At 37.3% G+C, this 22,937-nt stretch overlaps 4 protein-coding genes across 18 annotated transcripts in view; 2 read left to right on the top strand and 2 right to left on the bottom strand.

The window, feature by feature from the left end:
- Positions 1-3,231, top strand: part of sra (RRM_RCAN_like domain containing protein Sra) — a 102,315-nt gene extending 99,084 nt beyond the window's left edge. The window contains exons 1-5 of one of the 4 annotated variants that reach the window (XM_066300284.1): positions 133-303; positions 1,287-1,498; positions 1,552-1,787; positions 1,842-2,016; positions 2,071-3,231. In XM_066300284.1, coding sequence (XP_066156381.1) covers positions 1,300-1,498; positions 1,552-1,787; positions 1,842-2,016; positions 2,071-2,135 — 675 coding nt within the window. In that variant the 5' untranslated portion in view covers positions 133-303; positions 1,287-1,299 and the 3' untranslated portion in view covers positions 2,136-3,231. Of the gene's footprint in view, positions 1-132; positions 304-1,206; positions 1,499-1,551; positions 1,788-1,841; positions 2,017-2,070 lie in introns of those variants that run through there. The other 3 variants (XM_066300283.1, XM_066300282.1, XM_066300285.1) reach the window with 3 other exon arrangements.
- The window catches only part of LOC136349014 (organic cation transporter protein), a 37,071-nt gene continuing 17,308 nt past the window's right edge, over positions 3,175-22,937 (bottom strand). Inside the window, exons 2-6 of one of the 2 annotated variants that reach the window (XM_066300267.1) lie at positions 13,122-13,283; positions 6,768-6,879; positions 5,481-5,687; positions 4,375-4,693; positions 3,175-4,322 (exon numbers count right to left, since the gene is read on the bottom strand). In XM_066300267.1, coding sequence (XP_066156364.1) covers positions 3,366-4,322; positions 4,375-4,693; positions 5,481-5,687; positions 6,768-6,879; positions 13,122-13,164 — 1,638 coding nt within the window. In that variant the 5' untranslated portion in view covers positions 13,165-13,283 and the 3' untranslated portion in view covers positions 3,175-3,365. Of the gene's footprint in view, positions 4,323-4,374; positions 4,694-5,480; positions 5,688-6,767; positions 6,880-10,151; positions 10,283-13,121; positions 13,284-22,937 lie in introns of those variants that run through there. The other variant, XM_066300269.1, reaches the window with a different exon arrangement.
- LOC136349017 (uncharacterized) lies at positions 5,135-16,370 on the top strand. 7 transcript variants are annotated; one of them, XM_066300273.1, is made up of 6 exons: positions 10,451-10,669; positions 10,729-11,164; positions 14,119-14,800; positions 14,852-15,117; positions 15,167-15,320; positions 16,188-16,370. In XM_066300273.1, the coding sequence occupies exons 3-6, from the start codon at positions 14,430-14,432 to the stop codon at positions 16,222-16,224; spliced, it is 828 nt and encodes a 275-aa protein (XP_066156370.1). In that variant the 5' UTR covers positions 10,451-10,669; positions 10,729-11,164; positions 14,119-14,429; the 3' UTR covers positions 16,225-16,370. The 7 variants fall into 7 exon arrangements, with proteins under 7 accessions (XP_066156375.1, XP_066156370.1, XP_066156372.1 ...); XM_066300274.1 differs by having other exon boundaries at positions 10,662-10,863; positions 10,909-11,164; XM_066300278.1 differs by lacking the exons at positions 10,451-10,669; positions 10,729-11,164 and adding an exon at positions 5,135-5,215.
- LOC136349006 (serine-rich adhesin for platelets-like) lies at positions 16,266-22,405 on the bottom strand. 5 transcript variants are annotated; one of them, XM_066300251.1, is made up of 12 exons: positions 22,153-22,405; positions 21,839-21,982; positions 21,645-21,780; positions 21,371-21,590; positions 21,096-21,300; positions 20,978-21,041; positions 20,465-20,925; positions 17,855-19,554; positions 17,394-17,715; positions 17,027-17,341; positions 16,636-16,987; positions 16,266-16,587 (listed from the first exon to the last, which is right to left on the bottom strand). In XM_066300251.1, the coding sequence occupies exons 1-12, from the start codon at positions 22,187-22,189 to the stop codon at positions 16,443-16,445; spliced, it is 4,101 nt and encodes a 1,366-aa protein (XP_066156348.1). In that variant the 5' UTR covers positions 22,190-22,405; the 3' UTR covers positions 16,266-16,442. The 5 variants fall into 5 exon arrangements, with proteins under 5 accessions (XP_066156348.1, XP_066156349.1, XP_066156350.1 ...); XM_066300252.1 differs by having other exon boundaries at positions 20,465-20,922; XM_066300253.1 differs by having other exon boundaries at positions 20,978-21,038.

Genomic DNA, 22,937 nt, shown 5'->3' with positions numbered 1-22,937 from the left:
GCTACACCGCTGATTTCGTAGTGAACGCGGTTGACATTATAGTGTATCTAGAGCAGCATCTTGTCACTTGGACTACTCCGAATCGACGAGAAATTACTTTAACTGGCACTAACAGGTGCTTTGTCGTTGTCAACTATCCAAGATGACGTTTTAAATTTAATCGTTTTCATTTTCCTTCATAAACAAATTTTTTAATTATGAATTATGGATCATAAAGTTTGTTTAGCTGTATTTTAAAGATAATATAAGTGTCGGCATTCAGACATTTCCAATATCCAACAGCATAGAATCTTGGTGGACTAGGTAAAATACCGTTTCACTTTACTATGTATTTCTTCTCAAAACTTGTTCAACAATTAAACAAATTCGATTTGTTGTCTTCCTATAGTAGTAGCCTTAGCCCTTTAGCTAATTTACACCAGCACATTGTATTTTACGTTTTATTCCTGTGGTTAAATGCTGCTAGTCAAGCACTTAAGATTTTTGAAGGTCAAAACCCCCATACCCAAGTGGAAGGAATATAATTTCCTTCAAAATGTGGGACTAACCCAAAACCCTATCTTTATTTCAATGTTTCCATGGTTATTATTCTTTATGTCAATTTGCAACGCCTTTGATCCCTTCACACTTAAGTAGGAATTCTGCTGTCCATTTGACTTTATTTGGTTTTTATTGACTTGATTGGGAACAAAGCAAGTATAAGTGTTGACAATGGTATTCTTTCACTTTCTACTAAGGAAAACTTTAAGTATTTGTAGACTTCAGTAATTTTAAATCAATTCCTTTCAAACAATTGACAGCCATGTGAGAGTTTGGTAGTTACAGTTGTATCTTCAGATGCTATGGGATTTACTACTTTAGAGTTACGCTAGAGTACTCTAATTTGTTCAGATGTTAGAAGTATCCCTATGGGACCACTCTTTTCATTTTCATTTGCTTCTTCCCTGGGGCATCTCTCTTTTTCTCGGAATATCACAATTGGTATGATATCACCCATTTGTATTTGAGGAGACTACACAGTAAAGCTGCATTTATTAATCTGACTTTGGATTCAACTTTGGCATTGAATTTGGCACTGAAAGACAAAAATGCATAAAATAAATAGATATTGATAATAAGCTACATGGCATGGGAATAGTCATATGATCATGTCACCAAAAAAATGGTTGAGTGCTCTATTAATAACTCCCATTTTCTTCTCTCAAGTGAGGGAGGAAAGTTCTATTTTCTATGAAGGTTGTTGAAAGAAGCATATTGTTGTGATCTCTTCAAGGCTTCATCTGCAGGATTTTCCCCACAATGGCCAAGTGTAACGAAGAAATAAATGATGAAGATATTATCATCAATGCTCAAGATGGACTTCCAAATGTCCACCCTAATTTGCTCCCTGAACAAGATATTGATGAATCTCAGTTCAACTCAGAAGATGATGAATTGGATGGACTCCCTTCATCTCTCATAGTAACAAATATCCATGATTCAGTTTTCAGTTCCTCTGGTATGTTAATTTCTAGTATTGGAATGTATATTACAATAATTAGTGTATTCTAGAGAAAAAACGAGACTTTGAGGATTTATTTAAGCTTTATGATCCAGACGTCACATTTCAATGGCTTAAGAGCTTTAGACGATTGAGAGTTAATTTTACGACACCCTCAGCGGCTGCTACAGCCAGAATCCAGCTGCATCAGTATAAATTCCAGGATTCTATTATTACATGTTACTTTGCTCAGCCAGTTACTCCAGTTAAAAATTCGACTTTACAACCACCCGCACCATACAAACAGGTATATTCTTAGACGGATCTTAACTGATACTGAGTTATGTTGATTCGGTTGTAGTTCCTTATATCTCCTCCTGCATCACCCCCTCTAGACTGGGTACCACATCCTGAAGGAGAGCCTATTATAAATCACGACCTATTGGCAGCTCTAGCTACTTTAGCTCCGGGGGGATCGCATGAGCTACATCCCCCCACTCCTGGACAACCAAGTATTGTTGTTCATACAGCTTTAGGTAAGTTTTCGGCATTATTGGTCTAGTTAGTTATCATGAAGATTAAATTTCCAGGTATAAACAGCAACACAGGTGCTAAACCCAAAATCATTCACACTACCTGCCCGAATCGTATTTAATTTCGTGTTTTACACAGCTGGATGTATTGTTACCGCATTGTAAATATTGATATTTTTACTTATGTGGATCTTCGTTTCCCTTTGAGTCCCGCTTCCTAGCCTTTCAGTAGTTATGAGTTTGGTGCCAGCAGCTAAAGAAATGAAGGTAAAAGGTATTGAGAAAGGTTTGCTGATTCTGAAGGTTTCTGGTTTAATTAAATCTTTATTCCCTCCTTTGGCTTGGCTGGATTTTTACGATTATTAGTACGAAGTGGGATGTAAGTTAATAGTTAATTACAATACTTATGTTTACTTCATTTGGAAGAAACATTGATAGAGTTACTCAAAGATTCAGAAGACATTTGACTTCAAACTGTTCAAAGTTGGAGGATAAATTTAGGTATTAATTCATGTTCATGCAGTGAGTATTTAAAGTCTTAGGGACTTAGGGGTCTATTTTTCAAATACAACACTGTATATTATTGCATTTTCGGGTTTTGGTAACGTTCCAAACAGATTTCATGTCGCATGTCCTATCCTTCCCTATACCTCATACTAAGCTCAAGACTTTAGGGCCTCACTGTATTGTCACTGTGTTGTCGTTAATTTATTTTGAATATTTTCTTTAGTTCCTATTAGTTATTAGCGGCCTGACTTAATATAAATTGAGTGCTCATTTTCAAGGTTCCATTTCTACAATTTTAGGGTACCATTGAAGAGTGTTTCCTTCTTAAGTACATTATTATTCTAATGGAGACTTGAAAGTGTGATTGTTTTGTGTAAATATAACAAATACGTTTGCATTTTGCTTTAATGCATAATACCGAGTCGTCGCTGCAATATAACCACTGCCAATATGCAAAAATTCGCCCTATTGACAATATTTTTGTAATCGATATTCTAACGTTTGTGGCTGATAGTTAGTCTTTAACTTCAAATTGATAAACGGACCCTCAGACAGAGATCTTTTTTTTTTCAAGGCGATATTGCAGCCCGCGAGCGCTCTCCTAACGTTTCGATTATGTAGATACCCCATCGTACATATTAAATCTAATCAAGGTTATGTTAAATTACATCTCGTTTATTTTATAATATAAATACATTTCGTTATGACGTTTGTCTGTCTCATACATCAATTTGCATACAAAAATTGTTATCCATAACCCTCTGCCTCATTCAAAATAACCGTTGAGCAAACTATATGAATAGGTACTTTGGCAGTGGCGATTTCTCAATTAACACAAATACGAATCACATCTTTAAAGGTTCCATTTCACTGGTAGGCAATTCGACAGGTTCCTTTAGGGTCTTATCCCCACCAAAACAGGTTGTAAAGCACGTGTCTCCAATTCCGAAATTCTCCCCATCTTCTATAGTTTGTGGCATAGCTTTGTTCAAAGTTTCCGGGAGGAACAGGCATAAAAATCCGGAAATTAAGGATATGACCGCGAAAATTGTTGAAGGGAGTTTTGGGTCGAAAGAATCGAAAAGGATTATAAGAGGGGTTAGGGCTCCAGAAGTTCTCGCGCACATTGAGCCGAGCCCCATTGCGGAGTTGCGTATCACTGTCGGGAATAATTCCGCTGAATAGTTGTAGATAACTGCAAAAGAGCTGGCAATGAGGAACTTTCCTATGAAGACGAACGAAGTGGAGGTAGAGCTGCCCATGGCGAGGTTAGTTGCGATTATACAACACAAACCTCCTAAAATCATGCAGACCGCTGTTATAGATCTTCGGCCTAATTTATCCATAAAGTAGACTGTGATGATGTAGCTGGGAATTTCTACCATTCCCATCACAAACAGGATCAAATAAGGATTTCCCTTGAGACTTCCAGTGTTGAGTGATAATCCATAGTACACAAGAGAGTTGGCGAACCACGCAAGGCACACATTAAGGGTCATTTTTCTCAGTCGGGATGTCTTGAATAAGTCCGTCATCCCAGCGGAATTCACTGTTCCAGCTTGCTCTTCGAGCTTATCTGGTGTTTTGTTCACGTAGTCCGAAGGATCAATGTTCTCAGAACTTCCATTCATTTTCAAGGCTTTTTGAATAATAATCACAGATTTCTTTTTGCTCCCATTAGCCCACAGCCACCTGGGCGACTCGTCCATCACCCAGAAGTGCCCTATTAGCACTAGGGCGTGACACCCATAAACAATTTGCAAGATCATTCGATCTTTAATAATATAACCCCACGCCGCTACCTAAAAATGATTTTCATTAATATGATATTTGCTGAGTGAGGAGCTTCCTTACCAACATAATTCCAAAAGCAAAAGCAGCTTGGAATGATATGCCACACATGGAGCGTTTGCTGGGACCGACAAGTTCCATGGTCAGCACGAAACCCGGAATGTAGCTGCCCGCAGACCCAAAGATGCCGTACAAGTATCGCAACAGGATGAAAACGTAGTAGTTGGAGGAAAAAGCCACGCCAACTCCTAGGAAAAGCTGCATTAGGGCCGACCAGCAGAAGACAGGTTTTCGCCCATATTTATCCGCCATGTTCCCGAGGGTGACTGCTCCGGTAAAAACCCCGAACATGTACATGGATTGGGCAACAGCACCCATCCACCTGATGTAGGAAAATATCGCTCAATATCTTAGAAATATGAGATTTTATAAGGGAATGTTAGATGATTGGGAAACTGTTTTTATGCAACAAACAGTGTGGGTAACCACCACTTGGCTTCTTGATGCAAAAAAAGCTTGAATTCGAACGTTTGCGAGAGAAACTCCATCATGAATGATGTAACCTAAATTAATGATTTCTCAAGAAATCTGAAAGATACAAATCGCAAAGGTAACTACGTCGCCTTCTTTTTAAGTTTTACACAGATCTAAGAAATGATCCTGGCCATTTATCTCAATCTAGACAACCATTGCTGTTGGTATCAATAGGGCCGGCGTTAGCAAGCTTGACGCCCTGGGCGAAATTTTTAATTGTCGCCCCCTTTGTCCTTGAAAAAAACTGCCGATTACGCATGTCTCTCGCCCTAGGTTAATCCCAATAGAGCCGGTACCGAGTATCAGTACCTTTTTACAGGTTATTTTTGTTTCTTAAAGCTTTAGTATTGAATCCTTGAGCAAATTTAAGGTAAGTTTTAATATTTTAAGGTGTACAGAATGAGTATTTATTTCTGAGCATTGTGTTTCCGCACAGTCGAGTTTAATCCGCTCGTTTGGTTGCAGATAGTAAGCGTATTGTTGGTTGCCTATATTAAGACTTTAGGCGCAAACACGCAGGTTAAATTAATCCTTATTCGCAGTTCTACTGCCATTTGTACTTTTAACACTCTTATTTATTTTCGGGTGTTTAACTTGCAAAATTTAGTCTTACCTTGGGAGGACGCAATTCTTACCTTCTATCACATACAAAGTTCCATTCAATTCCTCTGGATGACTTGTAGTACGTATCGTCATAAAGCCAAAAGTCGCACTTGTAAGTCTCATTCTGGGTGATGTTGATTAAATGGCAGCTATCCCATTTGCCGTTTTTAAAGGGGATGTGAGTCGATATCAAAGAGTCGTTTTGGAAATTGGTCCCGTTTTCTCCGGTGATCCAGCACCTTCGCACAATAGTGAGACAGAGTGATTGACGTTTTAGCAGAGAAAATGTTTATAACAATAAAATTTTAAAAAGGGAGGGGGGGGGGGATATAAAAAGAGAAGTTCGTTAGACTTTACAGGTTTTTAAGCTTCGTTATCGAAATACCGGGTGACACCAGTTCAGTATTTTTTTTAGTTTTTTGGTTTGTAACTACTGTAGTTTGTGGATTATTTTAGTAAGATGTTTGGCAGATCTCTTTGGTCTCTGCAGTTGGGTCGATAAGGTAGCTGTGCACAATCGAGAAAACGTCCAAAACGTGATGATCACAAGCATCCTTGCATTATCCCATTTTGCTTCAGTGTTAAACAACTGAGCGTTCGCCTCAGGAAATTTAAATTTCTTGCTTAATTTAAAAACATTATTGCGCAAGCGTCAGGGACACTGATTACCGTGCGACGTTGAGTTTCATGGCCCTTATGTCAATGTCAGATACAATCAAAAAGTTTGAACTCTGACACGTGCCACTTTAATTTACATGCGGTCAAGTTTTTCCCGCTATAACCACGTTCAGGTTACAAATGCGTGCGGCAAGGCCACTTAACCGCACCCTTGTGGCGTAGGAAAAAGAACATTATTTGTCCGCCATCCTCTCGGGTAGCTCGAAAATGGGTGCGCGACACGAAAGAAATGTGAGAAATAAAGAAGTTTCTAAGTTGCGCAAGAATTTAAAATTTCATAAAATGATCGGTCAATGTCGTGCCACATAAAATATCGGAGTGGTTAAAAGGAGCCAGACAAATGGATATTTTATGGATTCTCAGCGCGAATTAGCAAGACTACTTATGTAGGCCCCAAAGCTGTGCTTGCACTTGAAAATTTCACTTAATTTCCTCAAGAAGCGTTTTGATTATGGTCAAAATTAATTTTGGCAATTCGACACCCTGTATTCGGACAACGAAGCTTTTGATCGCTCAAGTTCAAATGAACTTTGTTTTTTCTTCCGAAATTTATATCGCCCGCTAAGCTTTCTCGACTCAACCTAGGACCACCCTGTATCTACAGCAAATAAAAAGCATAAACGCTTGTCGCAGTTACGTACCGATGATCAGGAACAGCTGCCACTGTGACTAGTGATAACATATTGAGGCCTGCGGTTACGGCTGATAAGATGTGTAGCGAGAATTGCCATGCTTGGTATTTACCAAAGTCACCTAAAAGATATTAATTGTACCCATCGTGAAGTTGATGGTAAAATTTGTTCCCTTTAGAGGGTTTTCGTATGTGGTGTATCAATTTCAAAGCGAGCCACCCTCGAAATTTCGGCCCTTATAGAAAATATGTAAATATGCAAAAACACGTCGATTTCATTTTCAATGAGAACAGTTTTTAAGTCGGTTTTCTATTAAATTCCATGGATCACCTAGCGGGGACGGAAACAACCTCTAAAATGTTAAATTGGAAAGAGGGTTGAATTAGACCTCATTTGAAAGGTGTTTCAATTATTATATATCCGAATGTACCTTTTTTCGTTTGAGAAATTTTCGAAAAATCACGTCCGAATCGTAAACAAGCTTAGGTATCAACTGCATTACAGATTTTTTTTTTTAATTAATATTTTAACTGTTCAAAATGCTGTCCATTATTTTCTGAACAGTACTAAAGCCTATTTTCAAAGATCACTTCAACATTCGCAAGAACTTCTATTTGAATTTCTTTGCACGCAGCTGTGATTCGTCGCTTCAATCCCTCAAATGTTGAGGCTAGGTTTTATAAACAACAGAGTCAAGATGCTCTCAGAGAAAAAAATCTAGAGGTGTTAAATCAGGCCTTCGTGGAGGCCACTCAATCGGTTCTTTCTGACCTATCCATTTGCAAGGAAACCTATCGCGGAACCACTGTCTAACAGAAAGGAAATAATGTGATAGAGCTCCAACCTGTTGAAAATAAAAATCTCGCAAAGCGTTATTTCCAACTTTTAACTCGCAAAACGAAATCACAATAATTAATAATTGAACAAAAAACTCAAGAATTTTATCGTCTTTTTTTTATCGAAGACCCTCATTCATTCCGTTTTTTTTCTACAGGTAGAATATTTCAGTCAATGCATTTACAAATAAACAAATAAAAAGCAAAATAATCCTCTGGTGTTTATAAAACCCGGCTCCAAGACTTGGAAAGATTGAAGATAAGAACTGCAGGTGCGTGTAGGGAGATTCAAGTAGAAGTTGTTGTAAATGTTACAGTGGAATTTGACAACAGACTTTATTACTGCTTAGAAAATAATAGACAACTTTTAGAACTCTTATAACATTAATAAACAATTTTTCTACAATATAGTTGATACCTCAGCTTGTTTCCGGTTTCGATGTGATTTTCCGAAAACCTTTCATTGAAAAAAAACACATTTAAGAAGGTAATTGAAAAACCTTTCGAATGAGGCATCATTTAATCTCCCTTTTGAAAATTTAGGAGTTGTTTCCATTCCCTTCAGAGGGTACATGCAGTTTAACCCTTGAGCGGGTGCGCATGTTGATATTCCACGAACGGGCGCGCGCAGTACTTCATACTGCAAATTATTAAATATCGTTTTTTATTTAATTTCTCAATTTTTCAAACATTTATTTTCTATACTTAATCTAATAATACTCTTTTGATCCATGTCCATAGGAGAGTTTTTACAAAAATTGCATGTAGTTACTTTCTCGCTGTGATTTTTGCAAACGAATTTCTTACACGAAGTGCAATAAGATGTAGTTCTATTAGTCTTATGAGCATCACACAAATGGCAAGGTCCGACTCGCTTTTCATTAGTCCTTCTTGGAACTTCGTGTTCCTGGTTATATTTAGGAAGAAACGACTGAATGTCCTTTGGAAGAAATTTCAGCTTTGCCCGATCTTTCATATGATCTTCCATCAGTGCGAAACCCAGATTTGAAAGATATAATCTCCTTTTCTGAAGGTTTCCTGGGCTATTTTCCCGAAATACAACTTCCGAGTTTATGCCGGCAATATCTAGAAATCTAATAATTATCGGTTGTTAGGTTTCTGTTAGAATTTTCTATGGGAACTAAATTGGGAACCGATACCTCGTCCACCATATTGCCCTGACTTAGCGCCATCAGATTATTATTTGTTTCGTTCTCTTCAAAATCACTTGAATGGCAAAAATTTCGATTCTGATCGAGCCGTTAAAAATTAGATAAATCAATTTTTTACTTCTAAAAATCGAGGCTTTTTCGAACGCGGAGTTTTCCAACTTGCCGAAAGATGGCGAAAGGTCATCCACCAAGATGGCCGCCACATCATCGATTAATATTTATTATTAATATAGGTACATTCACTTTGAAAAAACATAAAAAATACGACATTAATTATCGAACAACCCAATAGAAGGATGATGCTAGATAAATTAGGCTTGAATTATTGTTCCGAATATTGACTAATTGCAGTATAAAATTCGTTGCGCGCCTGCTCGGAGGGTTCATAAACAAGCAACTTAAGAGGATAAACGCATATAGAACGTTTGATTTTAATTCTTTTTTTCTCGGAAATTACTGCATCATATGATTTGCAATTTTATATAATTATTGTTGGCTACAATACCTACAAAACTCTGTTATGACATACTTATTAATCGTGAAACAATGGCGGCTTAAAATATAAATGTAAAAAATCTGGGATATACTGTGGAAACCGGTAAAATCGTCTGTAGTAGAAGTACCAAAAAGCTTCTTTACTTTATGAAAACACACACACTGGCCTTTGCACGAACTCTAAAACTTAAGCAAATTCCGAAAATTGCGATGCATCTTTAGAATTTACTGTTGACAATTATTTGTATCATCAAACAAGAAATATTCAAGAGGTTCTTGCAAAGGCCGATGAGTTAAGCGATATTTTCTTAAAATTCGAACAAAATCGGTCGCGCAGTTTTCGAGCGATCGTGTACCGCGTGCGAAATTTTGAATATCGAGAAATATGCATTTAAAGTTTTAAAAAGAGAAACGCCACAGCTAAACATTCAAATTTTTCTTTGGCGATCTGCGAATTACCCCCTAAACACTATTCAAGCAGATCTGCTCTTGCGAAGTCTTCATATGTCGGCAAAATGTTAATTTCCGCATCTTGGTGACGCGGAAGTGAACAGTTGCATTCTTGCAGTCTGAGCGTCTCCACTAATTGCACGTCCGGCCCACCCGACGCCATTTTTTGCAAGAAATAATACAGAAGAAAACCCGAATCGGTTTCACAGTTTTCTAGAATATTTCAGAGATGTATAATTTTAGTGATAAAAATATTTTCTATATGTGTTTTTCCCTTAAAGAATGTCCCCCTTCAGGATAAAATCGTCGCATTTTTGCATATTTATATATCTACTATAATTACCGAAATATCGAGGGTGATTCGTTTTCAAATTGACACGCCGTATGGCTCATCTGAGAGCTTAGAAACGGCTTAAGATTGGGACCCGGGGGATTCTCACCTGGCACAAATTCATCGTAGTGGAATGTTTTGATTATTTCGGAAATAAACCTACGAATTTTAATTTTAGCCTAAAGTTTAATCAGGTCACCATTAGTGCATCTTGGTGTGGTGTTTGAGGCGCGTTGAAACTGCTGTTGAAACTGGCTCCCTTGCTCTGATAATATTGAAATCGAACTTTAATTTCCCATGGAGAAACATTGTTTGCTCTCATCTTCGCGCGGCCTTATCATGATTTATTGGGCAAAGGGTAAACCAATGAGATAAATAATAGTCTGGTTTGTTTCTTGTTACTATGTGCTTTAGAAAGTGTCTCCATGCAGATAATAATGGTGCTAGTGAGCACCTCAAATTCGTTTTAAATGATGGTTCCTCCCATCTACCATCTACCAGACACAGCAGATGTCGTTATCATTCCGACCATAAAACTTTATGTATAAGAAGCCGCCAGTTCGTAAGTTAAACGTTTCTGCGCTTTACTACTCCATTATATTGCATTATTATTATGCATTACCGACGGTATAAACTTTCTGTTTATGTATTCATCATTAACATGTAGATTATGCCTTTCAACTTAGGTAACTCAATATTCATGAATTGTACTGGTTGTACCCGCCTGTTGATCCATTTAGGAGACCTATGTTAGCTGACGATTCGACTGATAACTTTGAGTACAGGAACACCCAGGAACCTAATTAATCGAATATTTCTAGGTAGAGGTGATAGTTCATCTAGCATTTCTTCACAGTTTTCCGTAGCTTAAAGACCAACAGACGAGAAATACACGAATTGTACGAAGAAGAAAATATTCCTCTATACAGGGTGATTCAGAACTATGGAATCAAACCTCTAGGGTTTATTCGGCACAAAAATAGAAAACATTTAAATGTAAAAACTCATGTATGGAAATGTCTCTATAAGCCATAGGGGCCTGATAGTGCTTTGAGACGGTTATGTGCGAAAATGTCATGCAAATGCCACTTTGTCGCCATCCAACTTTTGGAATCTGCGTTGGTAAGCAGTTACTCAAAAGTCTCAGAAAAACGCTGAGTAAATACATATGCGTGATGGTTCAGATTGATTTATCACGTGGTGAATCTCTAATACTCTGGTGCCCTTGAACGGTCCAGATTAACCAAGCAATTATCATTATTTTCTAATTTCCGTAACAGAGTTGTTATCAAAATTAGCGGTATATCGCCGGAAACTAAATTGTTAACATTTTGTCGAATTTTTACTAGCGAATTGCGCGTTGTGTTAGCCTATAAGCTAATCCCAAGAATTAAATGCTGTTAAAGGAAGGAGAGTACGTCAATGAATTCATGAAGAAAGACGTGTTGACTGAAATAACAGATTCTAGTCGAAACCAGAGTCGTGCCAAGATCAATTCTTGGATATTTTATAGGAATTTAAGTAGATTTTAAAGCATTTATTACTGTCAAATTAAGAAGTACATTTACACCTATGAACCCATAACAAAGGCATGTTGTAATTTTCAATTTGGATCTTGGAACCGATAGTCAAAGGCAGAGGCGTGCCAGAGGGCGAAATCGATTATTTTTTAGATGCTGTTAAACTGGTATTGTACGGTTATAAATGCTAAACATTATTCTATTAAAGCAATTTACTGAAAACAGAGGTGCGCTATGCTTAAAACCAAAACTTTCATGTTTTAAATGAGACAAAATTCACTTTTGAGCTTTGGTTTATGGCAAAAAATCCTTCTGCTCATTTAAGGCAGAGCACGCCAACGAATTTTGCACATCGTTGAGAGTGGCGGTAAATTCTCAAAACAACTCAGAAGAATCCAGAGGCGTGCCGGATCCGGGCAACTCGAGTGCCCAATGGAAATTAAAAGGTTGCTGTATTGACCGATTTTTTAAGTTATTTAACTGCTAAACTAAGGATTGTACTCGCATGGATTACTACGTAAATGCGATTCATCATCATTTGCAAAAGCTAAAAAAAACCGAATGGTCTATTGGAAACCAAAGGTGTACCAAAATGAAAAAAACACTGTGCTCGGGAAGAATTTCTAAGTTTTTTTGAATTTTCGTATTAAGAATTGAACGCCTATGGACTGCAATATAAATTAAAATTGATTCCAGAACGTTAAAAACTGCCAAAAAATGCAAAAGTTACATTTACGTTATTAATATAAAAAGTAAATTCCCAAATTTGATTGAAAATGGTTAATCGTTTCGTCATCACGCAAGAGAGACATTTTGTTGTCAAGTCCCTGGAAACAAAAGAAAAGCGCTTCCGTTGCCAGCATTAATGGCGTCGCCGCGTTTTCTCCCGTCTCGCTGGCGAAAAATGTCTAATTTCGGCTGAAATTTTGGCTAAAAATCGATAAATTTGTGCGGAGTTAAAGTTTAGTTAAATTGAAACGTAACGAGTGTTCGTACGGGATTGCGTCCGGTTGGAAACAAGTAAAAATTAGAACTTTCGAAATTCGATTTGATGTGACAATACCGATAAGACATCAAGAGTGCAAGTTTTTCTATCTCTCATAACAACGAAGGTTTGCTAATGTAAACATCGAAATTTGCCCTCCTTAGACTCTTATTAATAATGAAATAAGAAAAAACACGAAAACAGTAACAAAAAAGTCGTAAAATTCGATCTACAGAGAACGAGAAAAGGGAAGACGCAACGAAGAAACCCGTTCACATATAGAATGAACAAAATACGCACTGAAAGGGGCACCTATTTACTGTTAAATGTCTTTTCGGTTTCTTATTTGATTAGCGCAGATTCTCGAATGCGTGTACGTTCATACATACATACATAGGACTTAAGTAGAATAATCCACTTAAAGGAAATCCCTACTTTTAGTAATTTACTGGGAAGTAAAGTATCGACTTTTTTAGCGTGAAAATAGATTTTTAATTTTCGCCTTGACCTTGCAGTTTAAAGTAGATGAAAACAAACGGCTGGGATTATCATTGTTGATCTGTGAAATACCAACCCATGTGACCCATAAGGACATCAATATCGTGTGCTCCTTCCATCTCCCGCTGCTTGTTCTCACAGTGTCACTCACTTTAATATATTTTTTCCATGTGCCTTTTAGCCCAAATTCGCGTCAAAAACGCACACTTTCAACACGAGCACGTTGCCAATGGAAAAGGTGCCTTACGCGATACTCGTTTACGTATCTACAGAAACTGTAGTATATTCTACTTTCTGGGTTTGTGCGGCAATCCGCGATTGCGCTGTTACTTGACGATATACCTAAATGCCGTATAGAAAGACTTATTTTGAGCTAAAACCGATTAAGTAAGGAGAGCGCTTCCTGCCATTGATCTCGTTTTACTTTTCCTTTCACTTTTTAACGCAATACTCCGCAGGTTATTAACCATCAAAATTTTTCACATTGAATAAATCTATTCAATTAAGTACTGCACAAGAGTATCAATATTATTATAATTAAATGAAAATCTGGGTTATAAACATGTATAAGGTTTATTTGAGATAACCGCTCCTAATCTGAGAGAAATTTATCGAGAATAAATGCTACTTACAAAAAATACATTAAGTGCGATCGAAACTGGCCACTCGAGTGGGAAACTTGCATATTACTGCAAACGTGTAGGTGCTACAAATTTCAAGTATTTGTTCATGTAGTTCAGCATTCTCTCAAGGGCCAAATTTTCATCTATGCTCAGTGCTGCTGCTCCTGCAACAATTTTTTAAATAGTGAAGCGGCCCTAGCTCTGCTTTGAAGTGTTCAACGCAAACACATTTGATTTTAAACTGTTTATGTTGAGTAGAGTAGCCCTTAGTAAAGCTTCTCAGAAGTAAAACACAAATTATATGCATATAGAACTGCCCCACTCTAATAGATTTGCATATACACCCAAATTTCCTCCCAAAAATCTTAATGGCAATGGCCAATTTGATTTAAACGATATCGATTAATTGTGACACAATTTTTCTCACATTTGCCCGCATTTCTTTTTAAGGAACTTCAGTGAATACCAATCAAATATTATCGTGTACAAGGACTGCTGCAAAAATCCTTCGAACCTGCCTCAGAAGCAATGCTAAACGCTTGGAACTGTAGCGTCCATTCACACACAAACCGCAATTACTTTCCTGCACAAAAAAACTGTTTTGTGCCAGAAGTCGAAAGCCTGGACTATGATTAACAACAACACAAATTTAGATATATCCTGGTAGCAATATTCGAACCGACACTGAATATTAAACAGCAAAGAAAGCGAACTCCTATTGAAGGAAAATTTTTGATTCAGTTCATCTTTGAGTTGCCACGATGCAAGCTCTACTGATATTAGTGATATCCCAGGCAGTTATCGGTTTAGCAGATGAAGAAGTCCTTAAAGTCTCTGCCAGGGACTCGTACTTGGAAGCCTACCAAGATTCGAAAAGCGCGCTAAAGAAAACCGCGGAAAAAAAAAACGATCGTTTCTATCCGGTCTATCCGGGGCCTGAGAATAATTACAACCCTCCTAATGGACCCCTGGCATCTCAGTATGGCCCACCTGTATCGCAATACGGACCACCTTCACCTCAATATGGACCACCTTCACCTCAATATGGACCACCTTCACCTCAATATGGACCACCCCAATATGGACCGCCTCAGTATGGGCCACCGCCCTATGGAGGATTTGCGGAGCCACAGTAAGAACTTGTATTAACAAATTGTTTTTCTTAATTCGGTAGTTCTTTTAGGTACGGTCCTCCATCTCAAAACCTTCAAGTGTTTTATGGAGTCCCCCACGCCATGGTCAACATCTGGGATAAGATTCTAGAGAAAATCAAGTGGAAATTAGATCTGTTCACGTTCGGAAAAATATTGCTTAAGCTGGTAATTTTCAAGAAAATCGTCAGTTTGATCGCGATATTGTGCCTCCTGCTCTTCATCCCCAAACTAAAACACAAGAAATTGTTTTTGGGGGGGGCGAGTGAGGACGATCGGGGGTTGGAACGTAGCTCGGGTAAGGGTTGAAGAATAGATTGCGATTACGCTACAAAATAAATTTTCAGCCGATGACAGACTGCGCGACATGGCAGTTTTTGTTAATGAAGCAATTGACCAGTTCAGGACTTCAACTAAAGCCAGAAGTCTGCCTTCTTGTGACACAAAGTATTGCGAGAGCAGAACAATTTTGAGGAAGGTGGAAAAGATGTCGTATGAAAAGTAGGTGCTATTTATTTATTTCACTTCAGGTTTATGAAAGCAGCTATAATTTCTGTTACACTAACGTTGTCATTACTTTGGAACACTCAGTATCTAATGATCGTATATAACGGATTATGGTTCAACTGCGACTCATACTGCGGCTACACTTGGGACGAATCTCTTCCCTCAAGGCCAAATAGTGACAAAGTCTCCTCCCTTGCTTTCAAGATTCCGGTCAAGAACAATAAGAACAGGAGATCGTTTGAATGCTACAATTTTCTAAAATGTCCTTTTTTACAAAGCCATTTTAAAAAGTATGTTTTTCAGTATTTGTAAACCAGTTCTCACTACGCCTCCCTTTTTTGAATAATTAAGTTGAGGTAAATTGCATATAGGAAATAGACTTTCTAGAGATTCATTATCGTAGAGGGACTCCGCTAAACATAATAATTTTTCAAAATCTTATTGTGCCAATATGGCAAAAATGTGCTTCGTAATCCCAGTTTGTCACCCCGTGCAATTTGACGTTTTTCACCGTGTGCAAATGCATGTTTTGCACATTGGGCAGAACCAACTCTAGATGAATACGTGGCATCCACTGCAGAAAAATTGCAGCTTTCATTTGCCGCCACTTACCCTGCATGATATAGCTCCCTAACTGCAACTCACGCTACAATTTGTAGTTCTTTCCACGATAACGTTTCTACTCTACCTGTGTTATAAATTACCCTAATACCACCAGGCATAAACGGGTATACCTTTGACGATCCAGAACTTCTTTCGCACATGGAAAGAATGAAAGGGGCAATTTCCAACTCTCCTTTAAATTTGAAACAGCCCTATTTTAATCAGAACCTATATGTAATGTCTTGTTTCATGTTTTAGGTTGGCCCAATTATACATGAATGAAACGCAGGACTGAACCTCATGAAGAATTGTTATGGATGCCAAAGAAAGTGCCAATTTATTTATTTTCTTTATTATCAATATTTAAAAAGTTTTTACGAGTTTCATAGAGTTATGTATTTTTCAATAACACTAAAAACAATAAACACGAAAAACAAACTATTAACTGAACATAACTTTTAAAATAATCGGTTTCTTCTGTCCCTTAAATCCTAAATTTGGAGATTTAAAAAACTACGTTTTATCGCTAGGTCCATGCAGCATTGACAGCACCACCTCGATATTCTTATTGTTCAAATAAGTTCCCAATAAGGGTTTTTTTTTCTTGGTTGAGGAGTTTGAGTTGGAACTATCAGACCTGTGCTTTCGTTTCCTGAGGCTAAAGGCGGTATTTAAGCGTTTAGTAAGCTAAAATTGGGAAACTTACCATCTTTGGTCATCAGTTCGAGCACTGTCAGAATCGCTACAATTGTCCTCTTTATTATCGTTTTTAGGTAAAATTTCCCATAAAGTTCTATAGGGAGTCACACATATCTCCACTGGTTGAGCGGAACCATCAGTAAGTGGGACTTCAACTAGGAAAGCTTTGCCTTTTAAGTCCACGTCGAAATAATCTTTTGATACTTTGTTTGAGGTGTTTTCGTAGTTATAAACAATAGTTATTTCTTCCGACTGTAGGTGCATTTGCAGTCCATCCCAGAAGGATTTTTCTTCGTCTTTTTGAATTGAGTTTTCGGTTATAGTGACATCGGATTGATCTAAAATACTCAAAAATTTTACTACCAAAATTTATCAGGAACATCTGCTTTTACTACTACCTTCAAACTCTTTAAGACTTTTACTTTCCTCAGAGGCCCTCCTCTGCCGATTGGTTCTATGCAGGTTTGTACCGCTTTTCTGAAAGAATTCGTCTTGAGAATCTCTCTTCTTTTCATCAATTAACACTTCCTTGCTCTTAGGCAGCTTCTTGGGGGCAGCTATTTTTTGCTTGCTGTTTCTTGACTTTGAGGTGGATTGAGGTGTCGTGGATTTTCTGCTGCTCGTACTTTTCTCACTCATTGCTCTCTCTAACTTCAAGACAAGTTTACGCTTTTCTTCTAGTTCATACTTTAAACTGTCATTATCTAGAAAACCTGATTTTCGGTTAGTGCTACTGAATTAAATCCCTTAGAAATGTACTCTCACTTGAACACTTTTCTAAAGCGACGCTCAACACGTTCTTGAGTTTCAATCCTTCCTGAAGTTTTTGGTCTTTGTTACCATCTGCCTTTGTAATTTCGCTACATGACTGACGTTTTTTGACTTCTCCGCACGCCTCTTCTATGGCTTTACAAAGAGCCCCTATGTCGCCGTAAGTACGCTCTTTGTAAGGGGTTTTTGACGCTATTTCACTGTCGGCATCTGCACTTAGTTTTTCAATTTTATTAAGTTTCGAAACGTTGGAGGTTCTCGTTTTAATTGTGGCGCTGGAATTTCCTGCATCGGAGTCAGTTTTGAGCGATGGTTCCTAAAACAGGTGAAGGAGTTATCTCTCGGCCGTAGTCGTTTAATTCTTAGGTTTAAACGTTAATGAACATTTATGTAGATCGGAGCGACCACATAAACGACTTAGGTAGAAGATTAAACATCCATAAAGAAGCACTCACCTTCTTCCTTGCATCCGTAAATGATTCCTCAAAACATACACTAGTGTCCTTCTCCGAATCCAATAGCTGAGACTTCAACACTTTCATACTCTTACCTCCTCTTTTAACCACACTACTACGAACATCCACACTCGTAATCCCTATCACAGTGTTATTACATTCCCCGTTGCTCTCACTGCTACTAGTACTCTCGCTCTTCTCGTCTTTTTCGCTGCTCCCCTCCCAATGCACTCCTTTACTGTCCAATAACTCCAAATTCTTCTTCCCCACTTGATTCCTATTGAATTCCTCCAAAACCACTTTGCAGCTATATACTTTGGGGCTTACCTCCACCTCTTCGTCATCGGTTTTCCTTACACTAGACTTCCTTTCCTCGGATAAAACTATAGCTTCGGTGACTTTATTCGTTTCTGTGTCGTTAAGGATGCAATAGTTCGTGATGCTAGTCTCCATGATGGATAAACCAGGAGTTACTGGGAAGTCTGGCGTCTCTATGGTGAAGTTGTCGGTCATGGCCAGGCCTTGGAGGTTGGCTTTTAGCATTGGGGTGAATGGAGTGGTGCTGGTTTCAACTGCAGGTTTTTCATTTGAAGATTTTACCTCTTTTAACGGGGTGTCTAATAGGGCATTAATGTTTTTGCGAGCGTTAGAAATTAATTGATTAGAGCCTTCTTTGGGGTTATTTGGGGTTATACTATCCACATCCATGTTTCTTTTACTAGCATTGTTGCATAGCTTGGAGGGAGAGAGAAGTACCTTTTTAGATTCTGCAGTTAATTGCTCTGTTGATTCTTCTTTGTTAGTCGCTATTTCAGTTTTTTGGTTGTCCGACTGCTGTTTGTTGGTTTTAACTTTTTTACTTTTAATAGGAGTCTTTTTTGGTGTTTTCAATGCTCCTTTAGAGGATTTGGCCTCCGTTTCCAAAGTCCTGCATTCCATAGGTCGCTTTTTAATACTCTTCAATAAGCTTTTCCTGCTTGGAGTGTCCTGCACACTGCCGCAGGGAGATGAAGCTGCCAACATCCTCAAATCTGCATCCCAGCTTAATTTTTTTCCCTCTTTCAAGGGACTGCATTTTTTAACGACAACTTTCTTTAAAGATTTAACTTGCCTTGGTGAACTTCGCTTAATTTTTTCACGTTCATTATTTTCCTGTATTTTTTCATTTTCGTTTTTGTCGTTGAAAAGATCCTTAGCTGCTTGCTGTTTGTTAGTGCCAGAGGGTGAGTTTCGGTTCTCTTCAGACTTCTCATTGGTCCTTCGAATGGGGGATGGGAATGTCAAGCTTCTCACATGAGAACTACTTTTAGGAGTGGGTTTTTTAACAACACATACTATAGGAGAAGGAGTGCAAATAGCATTCAAAATATTGGGTCTATTTTCATCTCCAATACATTTATTGCTGCTATCAGTCGAAGGTGAGTTAGATCGCTTCTCTTTTTTATTTAAAGAATTACTTTTAATGTCGTTATCATTACGAGAGCAGCTACTTAAATCAGGTAACGAAGTCGGGACTTTAGGAGAAGAATTGCGTTGGAAAATCTCTACTTTTATCGACGGAGTGGGCTTAATTTGATGGCCTTTGGCAGATTTTTTCCGCGATTGTTTGATTATGGGACTGTGATCACCCAATCCGAACACGTTGATGTATTCCTTTAAATTCTGCACTTCCTTTTGCTTGTTGAAGTCACATTGCGTCTCTGCAAACAGAAATTATAAATATAACCATGGACATGGAGCGCTAGTGAATAGTGATACATCTCAGTAGATCATTTTTTATAGGCGAGGCCATATTGTAAGTTTTCAACAAATAAGTTACTTCAGTAAAATTCTCAATTTTCATTTCCCGCTCAAGATTTACTCACGTCTGGAATATATCTTTGTAGGGTCAGCGATTCAAGTTGAATATTTACAAATTACTGCTTACGACTCATGGCTGATTAACATCATAGTAGACAATATTTGAAAAACCTCCCAATAAGACCCTCAGAATTTTTTAAGTTAAACTATATTTTTTCTGACTTCAAAACGAATTTATCAAGGGAAGAAGCCCTAAAGGAGCCGTCTTCCAAACCATTTTTATCATACTTAATACATTTGAAAACAAAAAGAAAGCACTGGTATTGTTTTTTACGTTTTTGATAATGTCTAACACGCAAGTCTCTTCAAAAAATTGAAGTATATAGCCGTGGGGGGAGTTATCCTCGACTGAATACGTTCTTATCTTAAGAATAGCATACAGATCTTAACAGTAAACTATGCTATCACTTCACCCAATCAGTAAGTCCGATTTGGTGTCAACCTAGTTGGATATTAAATATTCAATGATAAGTGTTTTACTATTACGAAGAAATATCGATTAAATATTCATTCGCCAAAACATCAAGAAATGTGCGTGTTTTTATTCAGTATAACATTCCCTTTGCAATGTGCGGTACATTCATCAATATAGAATAGGGACAGCAAACCTTTGCTTATTCTATACATAACATTGCATTCTTAGAAATTATTAATATTTAAAACAATACTGTCAGATAATCCTTTTGCAATTTTCTTTATAGGTCTAAACGACTTGGTACATTTAATTTATCATGTGAAAGGTGTACTCACCAGCATAGGTAATTTCATTCTGTTCATTCAAAAAAATAGTCGGCATTGCCATTATTTCCTGTTCAGTTAAAGTGCTTACTCCATTTTTGACTTTTTGACTAATATCCTTTATCATTGAATTTGACACTGGAACTGGCATAATCTGCATTGGTTGTGGTATGACTACAGGCTGATTTACAATATAAAACTGCTGCTGCATTAGATCTGTTTGAGTAGAACTTGCTGCAGTAAAAGGAACTGGACTGCTAGTTTCGGGCTGATTAGGAGTTTCTGTCATTGGTTGAACAGCAGAAGATGACTCTGACGAGGATTTCTGCTGAGTTGAAATACAGCTGTTGTGGTTTGAATGTATCCCCAAATTGTTTGGATTCTCTGTGGAAGCTGAATAGGTTAGCTCTGTATCGTGTTCATTCATTGCAGGTATTTGTTTAAAAGGACTGGGACTTTCAGTTGTAGTACTACTGAAAATATTTAAATTTGTAGTGTTATTTCAATTTTAAACCATCACTTTACCTGCTTGAGGACATAGCAACTTCAGGTACGATTGCCTTCTCAATGGTGCTCCCAATTGATCCTACTGAAATTAATATAGGTTTCCGAAAATATGTAACTCTACTATTCAATTTTATACCAAAAAACTCATTAAGTAAGTCTTCAAACATCGGATCTGCTTCTGTTCTATTAAGAACATCTTTAATAACTGTTTTATCCAAGCCATGAGACTTACTGGTATCATTTCTACAGGTACTTCTCTCTGGTGTATTCAACACCATGTTGATGCTTTGAGCAAGTTTTTTGGGGAAATTTTTGTTTTTTAAGAGCTCCTTTGACATTACCTGAAAACAAATTTATTGACATGGAAAAGCAGAAACTAAACTACAAATCACTCTATTTGTGGTAACTTACAGTTGAAATTGTGTGATGTTCAGAAGTTGGTAATTTTTCAAGATATGGAGTCCTGAAAACAGGACTAGGGTTACTAAATGGTGTTCTAAAATGATGGTTCTCATCACTGCTATGTAAATTCCCTGGCAAACTATGTTCAGGAGTTGTTTCAACATCACTCCGATGTTCTTCCTCTTCCTCTTCATTTTGTGTATTGGCAAGTGATCGAGCCACTGAAGATCTAACATTTCAATAATCAAAATATGATGCAAATTGATTCGTAGGCTCAGTTTACCTGTCTCTAATTGTGGAAGTTGGAGTTAAAGGTCTGTCATATTCTAATAAATACAATAACTGGTCAACCAAGTAAACAGGAGATATTTCATTTCGATGGTCTTTATAATAGTTAGTATCTTCTAAATGCCCTTGTACTAGAAAACAAAGGAATGAAACTTAATGTGGTACCTAACAATGATTTATGGCTCTTACTAATATCATGTATTCTGGAATAGGCTTGTAAAATATCTTCCAAAGTTTGCCCAGCTACTCTAGTAGCTACATGTTTATGCTGATTATGGAAATGGCTTCTCAAGAATATTTTGTAAGAATTTTTGCATTCATTCTTCAAGTAGCCTGAAATTCAAAGTTAAACAATGCAATATATTACAGATCAAATTGATTTTAATAGTCAAGCAGTATTACTGCAATGAAATTATGCAGCATACATAAGCATTGAGAAAGAATGGTTCCAAAATATTTTGCCGTATAATAAAAGCGGGCTACGGCCAACTGTTGGGACTTACCTAATACCAATCGTTTTATATGTTTGTCATATTCCATTCTAAGAAGCTTTGCGGTTCGTGCTGATTACTACTGGATTTTAATGGCAATTTTCCGGCCAAATGATATTCCTCAAATCCTCAAGAGCAAACACATTTAAAAGAGGTCACCATTTATTTTTATTCTACACAACATTTGGAAAAATTTACGATAAACATAACAGTAATTGAAAACCACAACATGAACGGAGGTGAAGGGCATGCGCAATTGGCGCCAAAATTGTTGTCAATGTCAAATGAATTGTCAGAAATTAACCTAAGAAAAATACCTCGTTGGTATGACGCTGTAATGAGCCCTATTTATAGATTCACAATAAAATTTTAATTAAATTATTTTTAAACATTTTATAGGCCAATTTGATCGAACAAAAATTGAATTCTCGCTCTCATTACAGAATCAAGGTTCTGACGTCTAATATAATTTATTTATTTATTCAAATATTTAGACCTATTGACACTTATTTTATAAAATTCTGTTAAATTATTCGTTCTGGTTACGAATAAGGTATGATAACATGAAGACATAATTTCCTTGAAAATAACAACGAATTCACTCTTATTTCTCGGTACGAATCTGTTCCTGTACGCGTTTCATGAAAAATAACTGGCGAACAGATTTAGCGCCGCACATAACGTTGTGCGTATGCCCCGGCGAAATATTATCTTTCTTTTTGATATCTAGGGGGTTACCCTTAAAATTATTTTTCAAGGGGTGTAATTAATTGGAGTACTTCCTCTTTCTTTTCAAT

The sequence above is a fragment of the Euwallacea fornicatus genome, chromosome 36 (assembly GCF_040115645.1).
Source record: "Euwallacea fornicatus isolate EFF26 chromosome 36, ASM4011564v1, whole genome shotgun sequence".
NCBI lineage: Eukaryota > Metazoa > Arthropoda > Insecta > Coleoptera > Curculionidae > Euwallacea > Euwallacea fornicatus.
The sequence above is the reverse complement of the archived record's forward strand: the minus strand, read 5'-3'. Positions and strand labels throughout refer to the sequence as shown.

Bases quoted from the DNA above. Each gene is read 5' to 3' on its own strand.
- LOC136349017 (XM_066300278.1), top strand. From the start codon at position 14,430: ATGCAAGCTCTACTGATATTAGTGATATCCCAGGCAGTTATCGGTTTA. The intron at 14,801-14,851 runs GTAAGAACTTGT...TAGTTCTTTTAG, and splicing joins GGAGGATTTGCGGAGCCACA to GTACGGTCCTCCATCTCAAA. The intron at 15,321-16,187 runs GTAGGTGCTATT...TTCATGTTTTAG, and splicing joins GAAAAGATGTCGTATGAAAA to GTTGGCCCAATTATACATGA.
- LOC136349006 (XM_066300251.1), bottom strand. From the start codon at position 22,189: ATGGAATATGACAAACATATAAAACGATTGGTATTAG. The intron at 17,342-17,393 runs GTGAGAGTACAT...ACCGAAAATCAG, and splicing joins CGCTTTAGAAAAGTGTTCAA to GTTTTCTAGATAATGACAGT. The intron at 16,988-17,026 runs GTAGTAGTAAAA...AAATTTTGGTAG, and splicing joins AAGTCTTAAAGAGTTTGAAG to TAAAATTTTTGAGTATTTTA.